The sequence below is a fragment of the Antennarius striatus genome, chromosome 19, assembly GCF_040054535.1.
Source record: "Antennarius striatus isolate MH-2024 chromosome 19, ASM4005453v1, whole genome shotgun sequence".
Lineage (NCBI taxonomy): Eukaryota > Metazoa > Chordata > Actinopteri > Lophiiformes > Antennariidae > Antennarius > Antennarius striatus.
This window is the reverse complement of record NC_090794.1, coordinates 7,902,501-7,914,354: the sequence shown is the minus strand read 5'-3', so window position 1 is coordinate 7,914,354 and position 11,854 is coordinate 7,902,501. Positions and strand designations below refer to the sequence as shown.

Genomic DNA, 11,854 nt, shown 5'->3' with positions numbered 1-11,854 from the left:
TTATATACTGAGCGATGGAGCTGCGAGTGCGCGAGACATAGGGCAGGGTCAAGCCGGAAATCACGCGAGATTTCGCGTTGAGAACGATGAGTAATCGTTACAAGCGCTGCTGGGAAATGAAGTGTAAACTCATAATGTCCGGCAATCTCTCTAAGTGAGGATGGTCAAACTTATATCTACTGTACTGCCAAGTATATGGATTTAACCACAATTTAACAGGAGCCGTACTAATATTAACTAATTTAAATAATTCCCGATTATATTGATATCTATCTGTAGATGATAAAATTGTATAACAGTTTAGTCTATTTAATTTGAAGCTTGGTCCCCTCCAGGTTCTCCGGCTTCCTCCCACCTCCAAAAACATGCGCTTCAGGTTGATTGGCCAGTCCCAAATTGCCCGTAGGAGTGAGTGTGTGTGCGTGTTTGTATGTCTCTATATGTGGCTCCACGGTACACTGGCGTCGTGCCCGGAGTGTCCCCCGCCTCACGCCCTCACGCTCCCCGTGACCAGCTGCGGCGGATACAGCGGTGGTAATCTGAAGATGGCTGACTGACTGACTGAATGTTGTCCTGTTAGTAACAACCAAGGGTCTCATGTGTTCACTTAGAAGTTAGTTAGTTACTTAGTTACTTAGTTATTCATTTAAGTAAATCAGTCATCTTGGCAGATGTTACTAAATCTGGACTGTTAATAATTCTGACACAGAATTGGTAACACTAAAGGTTGAGAGCTAAGGATTTAGTCTGATTTATCAGCAGAAATGGAAAATAATCAGGAAAACAAGGAATAGTGATGATTGTATAAAAGTAACTGACAAAAATGTAGCTCCAATTAGATGACCAATGCATTTTTATAAAAGTACCAATTATTATTTATCGCCCCTATGCATTTAACACTTTTTAGACACAATGTTTAGAATTGTCATGACTAAAAGCAAATAAATGGCACCAAACCAGAAAACTGGCTTGGGCGCACTCTTCTGAACTGTCTCTCAAGTCTTAATGAAAAGTTTTAAGTCATTATTAAACTCTGAAACCCTGCTCAGTTATCTTACTTTGGTTTGGTACTTGGTTGTGATTTGTTGCAGTTCATGATTGATTAAATCACCATCCCTGTGGTGGCTAATGAGACATACTGCTGACCAGTGGTGGGCGGTAAGGGCCAGCAAGGCCTTCTCTGCTGGTCTAACATAATCAGAAATCATGATAATATTTATGATAAAAGTTAATTATGTTTTAATGCATTTTCCTTAAATATATTCAAATATATCGTCAGCCTAATAGCATTTCTGCCTAACTCATTTTTTTGCCAAATTGAGATATTGGCCTAACTCTACTCTCCTATCACTCCTATCACTATCACTTTCTTCTTTTCCAAAAACCTGAAAAAATTAGTTAGCAGATATGCTATTAGGCTGACGATATATATAAATATACAGTATAATTACATGTTGGGATATAATATGACATAGAACAACACTGGGTCAGTGTTCTATTTTTAGGTTAGAGAGGTTTTACCCAATCAAAATTCAGCTAGCTTGTGTTGCCAGCAGCCCACTGCTGCTGACATAAAATGCATTAACTTCTCTAATAATTAAGCTGACTCCAAACAAAATTTAAAAGTTTGCCACCCGTATTTAATTTTTTTTTTAAATGAAGAACAATACCTCCTGCGACCATCCAAATTTTGTTCGATAGCAAATCTTACAGTTGTAAAGTCATTAAAATAACCTAGAGTTGCAAAAATACTTTAATTGGATGAAACCGTTTATTTTGTTTCTAAAGCAGAAATTCCAGAAGTTATGGAAGTTATATTACCTTTGATCTGTTGACTGCACCTTTAAATAAGCAATTATTAACTGTATTGGATGTTTTGTTTGTTTGTTTGTTGTTTTTACTTGAACACAGAATCAAATATAACAAATACAGATAACTCTAGTTGGAATAGAGTATTATTACTGGAAGCTAAAATTACAGTGATGCTATTCTGGCTACAGAGGAATTAGAGCCACTATGATGAGCTGCCAGGGGAGCAATAGGATTGGTACATCGATCTTTTGTGTGTAGGGATATGATAATTTCTAATCAGTCAGAATATAAATGAGTCATTCATTACAAATGATGCATTGAGATACAATGATACATACACATGATTTCCACAATTTTCCGGCATTAAGCTGAGATTAGGCGAGATGAGTGTTGGAGATACGCGTATGGACCCGTTTCCTTGGCGTGGGTTGCAGCAGAAAGGGAAACTAGTCGGATGTGATGGTTCAAAATGTGAACTTGCCAATGCAATACAGCATTTTATGAACATTAAGACATCAGTCAGTAGATGTTCGTGTCAACAAATGTTCATAAGTCGGATGTTTGTATCTCAGGGAGCATCTGGTACATCCACCGGAAACATTAGCCCATGCTACCGTTGGCCACATTCTCTCTGTGAAAGGCATCCTCTCTGTAACAGGCATTGATGGACAGAGCTGTTTAGATTTTAGCGACTTTCAGACGGCTTAAATTCAGGAGCACGGATCAGTTTGTGGCAATACTTTCCGAATACAGTGTAGTTGGACATATTACAACAGTGTGAAATTGATTAAAAAGAGTATAATATGATGATGACATAACTTAATATGATTTTGTCATAAATACTGTAAATTTGATAATGTTTGCTTGTTACGTTGACGCTTGGTGCATATTTACATAACGGCACTGATATGGATTCATCGTGATGTCTACGATTGCGTCACTTCTGCTGTCATGGTGCGCACAGTAACTCATGATATACTTTGTATTTCCAAGTCCCCATTGATCATAAAAAATGAAAATACCACCAAAACATTTGTTTAATTATGTACTTCAAATACACACCTTTCCTGTCCTTTTAAGAAAGGTTTTTATTGAACATATTTTTCTCTGTAGATCATTTTGACCAACCTGGAATTGAGAACCAAAAAAAAAAAAAAGCTAGAACAGAAAAGCAGAATCAGAATTGCTAAAATCCAAACAATGCTCAGTCCTAGGAAGATAAGATATTTCTTTATTAGTCCCACAGCGGGGAAATTTACATACCATTCCTCTGTGTATTCATGGGGTCAGGAGGTATTCAGCTGGTTGTCATTTTTGATCTAACTTTTGGACATCTCTAAATCACATGCCCTGGATTTGATAGGTCTTAAGAGAATTGTATGGGCTAAGAGAATATATTTTTAGAATGTCCTGATTAGAATGCTTTCAAACGACAGTTGCTTGAAAACTGGACAGTGGAAGCTTTTGCCTTAGGCGGACTTTAGGTGGACTTTTACAGGTATTTATTTTCTATAAATTGTTATTACATCCACCAAGGCTCTCGAGCTTTCACCATGTTTGCTTCTTGCTTACTACATCAGCAGCATTATGCAAAACAACAACTGAAGTAGTTTTCATGAAATTTAGAGGGAGGGTCCAACAGATTTAAATGGTTACCTGTTAGAAATTAAATGATGTGTTGTCAAGATGCAACATGCTTGAAGGGAACTGCTGCGCCCCTCTTTCATTATTGTTTTTTTTTTTTCAGATCGTCTGTATCGACAATTTTCAAAAACATCTCAAGGCTAAGTAAGACCTATGAAGCATTTCAAAGAAATCAATCAATCAATCCATGACTCAATGAATAAATCAATCAATAAACAACACTGTATGCTTATAAAAGTGTGGTTAAGATTATGCTTTGATGCTCAGTCATCCATCCAGGTCATGTTAGACCTCTGTGTTGAATAAAATCAACTGACAGAACAGAAGATGCCTCTTGGATAAGAGGCTTTACCTTTAAGTCGAGGTGACTTGATAGAACGCAGAGATCTGCGGTCAGGTTGTTGAGGTAGTAACATCTTCCTGCCACAAGAGGGCGATCACAACACACAGCAGAACTCCAGAGGACCGGCTATCATTTTACGATTCCGTCACACAAAAACACGCACATTGCGCTCACTCCTTATTGCAGGTAACTTACACTAATTTAATAAAAGCAGAATGTAAATGGATTTTTGGATGAGCCAACGCCATAGTTTCTGTCTGCTTAATCCAAAGTACCCCTGTCGTGATCAACAGGGGAACATTTCCAAAAACAATGAGATTTGCAGTAAATGAGAGCTGACAAGAGAAAACGTTACCTCCACTTGTGTCTCCATGGAAACTTGTCTCACTGGTCATTGTGGGTAAGGATAGTATAGAGCGGATGATGCACGTTTCACTGTGCATTTTTCCACTTAACACTTCACGTCCTTTCAGACAACTGCTGATTCCAGTTCATTTATTTCACAGAGGAGGAATTAAAGACCTGTCTGATACTGATGAAGGAATGATTTTAATCCACATGCAACATTTTATTTGAAATAAAAGACAAGTGTTGCTTTCATGTGTTGCTTATGAAAATGAAACCTTTGTCTTGCAGGCATCTCTACGACTGATGAGATCAAAGATGTATGTCCATACCTCTGAGTCTGACTGTTGGTAACTGAATAGCATGATGCCCTCTAAAGATGTGGAGAAAGCACACTTTTCTCCCCCTTCTTTCTTTGCTTTAGTTGCATAGCAACAGAGGTGCTGATAGTTCCAGTTGTGATGGTGGTGGGAGCGTGCTGCACAGGGAGGCACTGGCTCAAGATTAAGCCTGTCTCAGCTTCAATTATGAATGGGCTTCCACTGCCACATGGCTTCAAAATGGCACCACTCGGATTGATAAGGCATTGAGAAGTCTCTGGTACACTTAACTCTTTTGCTTCTTTCCCTGAGGACGAGCTGAGTCCGACTTTAATCACAAGTATTGAACTTGAATGATTGGAATAAGTAAATGAATAATTAACTGGTGGAAGAGGCATGGTTATGATAAGACCCTTGTTGATGGGAATATGAGAGGTTAATGATTGGGGTCAGACTCGAGAGCAAATTAAAGTGTCTCCGGTCTCAGAAAGCTACGACTTGACTAGCGATGTTGCACTTTGAAGTGGAGACAAGAAGAAGGATATTATGCTTCCTTGTAAGATTAAACTATATTTAACTCTGAATTTTGAGAAAGAAAATTGATTGCTGCTTTTGTTAGCACACATGAACGGCATACCAGTGATGCCATTATTAAATGTGTCATAGCAGCCAACGCTGGAATTATTCTCTTTGATCATGGTTGTCATGTTTGATCCAAGTCCATCAAAAGGAACATCCAAACTAATCTTCTGCAACTTGTATTTTTTATTATTGCAACCAACTGGAAGACAATACATCACATAAACATCATTGCAGTTTTTCAGAAAATGGAAAACAAAATAAAACAACATTTATATACTTTTTGCCACGGTATTGGACAACGTTGATATTTACATGTAGTGATGAACTAGGTCTGGAAATCATTCTTTGGCAATATGATTGCACAATAAGGAGATAATTGAACATTTACTGAAAAAAAACAAAACACCTGGGTGTACTCTGCATCACATCTCACAGATCAATAACAGTTTTGCATTTTGACATCTCTAACCTATGGCTTTCCAATATTCAGCTCAGACAGTCACCAAATAAAATAATATAAAATAATGGCAGTATTGTAGATAAATTTATCAGAGAGAAAACAAAACAGGAAATAAAAATGTGCATCAAAACACCAACAAATAAAAATGGCAACTTTTTTTGAGGGTTTCATTCCATGTTTGGCAGGTTTGAAAGGAACACCTGTTTTAGGGGATTTTCAGGCAGTGGTGTATATTTCTTTCGCTTTAAAACATCCCACATGTATTTTATGTGTCGCTCTGTTTTTCCAGGACTCGTAGGTCAGGAGTTCATCTTCCCTGTGTGTAGCTGAGTGAGTCAGAGGAAAAAAGGTGGTTGCTAAAGCAACAAATTCTCCCCTCGACATGCTTCCTGTCGGCTGAACACGTTATTAGTCACTACAACATTGGATTGTTACTGCAAATACAGAGTGCTTAACCCAGGCTGCAGGAGCACTCAGACAGATATGAGACAGGAGATGGATGGCACACAACAACACTGATGGCGTCTCCTTTTAGCCTTTCTTGTATGTCGGCATGGATACCATACGAAGGCAGTGATGCATGCTACAGGTGGCAGAAGACTGTACTGGTGGATGGGACATGCCTTTGTTTGCCTGCTCGGCTTTGGCTGACAATCACTCAACAGTTCAAACAAAACCTCGCGTGACTCTGCTGCTAAAGCCCAAACCAGCCTGTGCTTTTCCAACAAGGCTGCTTTTTCAATGCACCGCATCTCTGCAAGTGGGGGAAGAATAATACATTAATGTATTCCACTTTCAGCAAAAGCACGCAAAATAATGGCAGGGCAGTATCTATATCACTCCTGATGCAAAAAGGTGAAAGCTCATTAGTGTGAATTTCAATAAGTCAGTGTTTTCATGAGCCCAATTGTTGCACACACACACACACATACACACGTACGCACGCACACACATACACACTAACACTTTGTCGAGTGACAAATATTTAAAAAAACAACCTCTTGTCTGGCTCTTGAGATAAATACGTGATAGACTGTGTGAAAGCTTGACTTCCACAACAGCAGTTAATTACTTTAAACAAAGGACTGACAAAACTGTATGCAAAACAACCTTTATGCAGCTACATTCGTTTTCCTTTTCATCTAAACTCCCGTGTAGCCTTTTTTTTTTTTTTTTTTGGAGATACGAGGTTCTTTCAGGACACCCACAAAGTTTCCCATGTCCGTCTCATCCATATGTTTATATTGAACGATGCCGATGGAAAATAAGGACACATGTGCATTTACACAAAGGAGAGAAAAAACAATACTGTTATAAATAAAGAGAGGTAAGTTCCGTCAAAACATGTCAGAGACATGACAACAGAGGTACTCGGGGCAGGCAGGCAGGCACAATGTTAAAGGGTGTGTGTTCCCGGGCACACAAACTTAAACACACATACACACACGCACGCGCACACGCACGCACGCAAACACACACACACACACACACACACACACACTACACACACACACACACACACACACACACACACACACACACACACTCTCTCTACAGATGTGTTCTGAAATAACACTGGGGTTTACACTGAACACCTAAAAATCACTGTACAGGCAGAAGAAGACGGAAGCCCACCCCTAAGAGGCGATTCAGCTGGCCTACAAAGCCTGAACCCGAAGCCCAGTGGTGGCACCCTTGGGCTGCTAATTGCAGAGTCATCTCCCACGTTCCTCCCTGAAGACGTGTCTTTGAAAGCCCACTCAGAAGACAAAAAAAAAAAAGGAACTCAAAGGAACAAAAGTAACAAACGAAAGTCCGATATAATCACGGGTATAAGAATTGGCGGCAAAACTTTTTTTCTTTCCTCTAGGATCAAGGTTTATATGAAAATAAGTCATGCTTCATGCTAAATACATTGTTTATCTTACATGATCTTTGAATAAAAAAGATTTGCTTTTTATCTTATTTACAAGCACCCATGCAATATAACTGAGAAAGTCCTGCAGGTCAAATTGCTTCAATTAAGAAAGGAAAAAAATAAAATATTTTCTAACCTTTTTACAGAGTTGTCCACATGGGACAAATTGCTTATATCTTTATGAGGGTAGAGTGAGGGTAAACAGACACAAACAGAAATCTAAACCCACAGTTTATGTTTATAATTCTTTGACATTTTCAAATGATTAGGAAGGTGTGGTAGCTACTGGTAGCTACGATATCTATACCAGGTGTCTACGCCTATGGACAGAAGTACTGGGGAAGTCTTAGGGACGTTTACATTATGCAACAACAACAACAAAATGAAGGAGATATTGCCTCGTACCCGGCACACTATCCATCTCTATGGTGATAAAACATGACCATTGTTTTTTAATTTTAAAATATCTATTCTTAAATACTATGAGTGCTCTTGAAATAAACCATGTCATTACCCATGATGATCTATTATAAGTGGTGTTAAATAATCTTAAGTGCATGGATATATATCACATTGGGTTTTACAATTATTTTGACACTTAAAGGTAATTCTCTGGAGCTCTCCTTTACCACTATGCCTTCTTTTTTTTTGTCAGCTGTCGTATCGGCTACATGAAGCAACCTGGTCGCTTATCTTTGGCACAGTCTCACATTTGTGCTCATGGATGTAGGCGAGTGATGCCAGTCAGCAGCTGAGCATCCTGTTAAGTGGGCTCGTCTCGCCGCCGCCGCTGCCGCCTCTACTGGCACCACTGCGAGATTGCTACAGATTCACATAGAAACAAACAGGTAAGACAAACAGCCATCTTCTGCATTCATGTACTGTGCGTTCGTCGGTGTGATGCGCTTTTGTTGTGTTCGACTTGTCCAAATTAGTGACAAAACATGCTTTTTTTTTTTCTTATGGCTTTCATCCCCTTTAAAGTAACAAAAAACAACAAAGACACATGAGAAATACCCATTTGATGTTAGTGTTGCTGAACATGTAGGAAAACATAGATTTTTGATATTGCCACAAATAAGTAGGATTCACCTAATGCCCTGCAGAAAGATAGAGGGAGATGAGAAGAGTCCGTTGAGACTAATGCTGTTGTAACGTTACCTGTTGACCTATTTGTGTACATGTGTCTGTGTCAATGTGTGTGCGTGTTTTGCGCTGTATTTGCGTGACTCTGTATTTGTTCTATGTGTGTGTCTTAGTTTCTCAGAGCCTCTTTCTGCTCCTTCTGGCCCTTGGCGGTGCGGTTTGTGATGTTGTTGAGGCAGGCTCTAACCCCTGCCAGGTGGAGCAGCGACCCCGCCGCCTCCTTCATCTCCTCGTCGTCGCTCTCCGGCGGCTTTTCCACAGCCGCCGCGCGCCGCTTCTTCAATGGCAGCGTGTCGCTAATTCCCCTCACTCGGTTTTTGGTCCAGGGCAAACTGCTTCCCGCCAAAGTCCCCGGCCCAACCCCCAAACTACGTCTCTGTCCACGCAGGGGCTGCTGGGAAATGTAGGTAGCTGCGGCAGTGGTGACGTGAGAATCCAGCGGGATCTCACGGGGTTCAGGTTTGATGTCCGACTGAATCTCCACGGCGATGATGTCGTCATCGTCGAGGGGCGAGGATGGGGTCCCAAGTTGGGAGGAGCACAGCCTGCTTGGGGACTTGGCGGTGCTGTAAGTGTGGTCGTCCTGGAGGTCCTCGCTGCAGGGTGGAGGAGAATAGCGGGATGGGCTGTCCTGTTCTCTACTCAGATAATCTCCCAGGGATGATCTGCATGAAGCAAGGACACAGAGAGAATACCGTTACTTCTGCTGTCACGCTGCCAGCCAGGTGGCCCCACCTGAATACGCCTCACTTCACCAAATCTGCTCCACTTTGCTCTGGATTTGGCTGACAAGCAAAAAAATAAGGTTCAATGATAATCTATCACCCTCAAACAGCCCCCTGGGGGACTGATGTGACTATTTCTTAGGTCAGACTCAAACCTCATATCTCCCAAAAAGAGTCAGCCTTTCCTTTAGGAGAAATGAGCATACTCATTCGTTTCTTGTGCTGTATGAGCGCATGAGCTTTAAAATCAGAATGACATACAATTCTACAGGAAAGGCATTTCAAAGTTGTACACAAGCGATACACAGTTTCAGTGCTATTTAAGAAAAGGATTTTTTCTCCTATGAGTCAGAAGACACTTCTCTCTATGAGGAGCTAAAGGACAGGGGTGAGTTCTGACAACCAGTAAATTAGTAAGAGCTTGGTCCCTCCCCTGGACAAGCCCCCCCCCCCCCCAGAATGAGCGTTAGCATATTAATATATTATAAGAAAAACCTGCACCCTTCATGGTGATCAAATATTCACTGCATACCTTCAGTAAGACTTTGGCAATGTTTAATTCATTATGCATTACAGGCCATCATACTCCTCGTGCTCCTGTGATGAATGTACATGTCCATGCATGCTCTGGATGTCTTTGAATCACGAGGCCTCTTCCTCAAATAAACCTGTTTACGTGAAACCGTTATGTAAACACACCTGGATAACATGTTCTCAGCTGCGAGGAGAAAGTGAAAGCCTCTATCTTCTGGACTCAACAAAGTTGCAATTATGTAAACCATGACTGGTTTTTATGTTTGTTTGAGAGTCACTTCATGTGTGCATGCAGGCCTGTTGGTGCGTCTGCAAGGCGATATGTTTGCAAAGATAGAACACAGACTGATGTTAATTGTAGGATTGAGGGCAACAGGAGCAAAGTATGCCCACCTTATGGTCGAGGTTCTGCTCCCCACAGGGCTGACAGGCAGGGGTCTTATCACGGGGAAGAGTGCCTGGCTCCTGACACGGGCTCCATTTTGGATCACACCTCGAGGAACTGAAAGAGAAAGACAGCAGCTTTGAAAAAAAACCTTCCCAAACATGTGTCCTATTAGTCACACGCAATGCACAAATAAGTTTCAACGTAGCAAAGAAACACAGAGGACGCTTCTTCAAAACCTGATCAGATCTCGATAAGACTCTAGAAGCAGCTCGATGACAATCCACTGACCATCTGAGGAGGCCAGCAGGGCAATATTGATGAGCAAGGCAAAGTTAAATTGAGCAGGAAAGCGTCATAAGTGAGTTAAAGCCACTGAGAATCATTCAATTACCAACGACCGCCGGACTCAGCTGAATCCAGCCTGTCTGATGCTGTGGGCTGGACAGCAGGTAGCAGAGACTTAAAGGAAGAACCACCGATTTGAGCATCACCGCATGATAGGCTTTGACAATCCATCCATCTATTCATCCATCCATCCATCCATCCATCCATCCATCCATCCATCAAGCCATGACAATTTAGTGTGTAAAGGGAATTCTCAGTAGACCTGTGTTGTGATGTAGTTTTGGGACAGATAGTTTCTCGGGAAACAGAGGTTCCATCATTCAGTGGAAATAGAGACTCTTTCTAGTTATCAGTAACCAGACATGAGTGACCTCGGTAAGCAATTACCATTTAACCAGTTTTCAAAGAAACTGCAGAGCTCTGGAGAATCATCTAAGTGTCATTTATCTCGTTATTTATATAGCAACCCAGCAGCCATAGATTAAACATTGCTTTCTCTAATTTAATGAGAGAATGATGCAATCCTCTGGTCTGACAGCAAAGCATTTGAACCGGCAAAAACCAGGTGCTGCTCACCGCCTGGCTCACACCTGGTGCCACTACCCTGCAGCACAATGTCCACAGTGTCATCCAAAACAGATCCAAATACACACAGGTCCTCAAGAAGATAACAGCACAGAATGGAGCAAAGATTCATCATACAGCAACACCCTGAACCACATCCGGAATAATGGACTGGCTTTGGAGCAAATCCCTGAATGTCCTCAAGTAGCACACCCAAAGCCTGGACTGAGAGCCATTTGAAAATCTGTGGGGAGACCTGAAGATCAACGTTTACCTACGCTCCTAATCCGGTCTGACAGCTGGTAGGCTTGGAGGTGTAGCTCAGCCAATGCACCTTCTGTACCGCAGCAACATGTCTGATTTTTAATGCATTTGCATTTCGGGGTCAGATCGACCTTCAAACACATATTTGCTTATTTGCTGACTGTTGGAGAAATAGACTTCTACATTCTCACACGTGAACATAAATATGAAGCTACAGCTAACAGTGGTTGGATGAGCCTCTGATAAAGATGTTTTGTACTTGTTTTTGCATGCATCACAAATATGAAATGCAGTGTGTTCATTATAGCGCAGAATTTGTTTAATGTTGCACAGCGACAAGTTGGTGCTTTTTGGAACTGCTAGCTTTAGCTTTAGATTTACTGTAGTGACATGAAATGGAAATGACAATGTCTCCATATAGCCCGTTTTATTATTACAAGTAACCTTACTGTGCATTGAGTAAC

The 11,854-nt window shown here is 41.0% G+C and overlaps 1 protein-coding gene across 1 annotated transcript in view; it reads right to left on the bottom strand.

Moving 5' to 3' along the window:
- Window positions 1-5,209: 5,209 nt before the first annotated feature.
- ches1 (checkpoint suppressor 1) overlaps window positions 5,210-11,854 on the bottom strand; it is a 57,607-nt gene continuing 50,962 nt past the window's right edge. The window contains exons 5-6 of the mRNA XM_068342069.1: window positions 10,223-10,331; window positions 5,210-9,235 (exon numbers count right to left, since the gene is read on the bottom strand). Of these exons, the coding sequence (XP_068198170.1) occupies window positions 8,680-9,235; window positions 10,223-10,331 (665 nt within the window). The 3' untranslated portion in view covers window positions 5,210-8,679. The remainder of the gene's footprint in view (window positions 9,236-10,222; window positions 10,332-11,854) is intronic.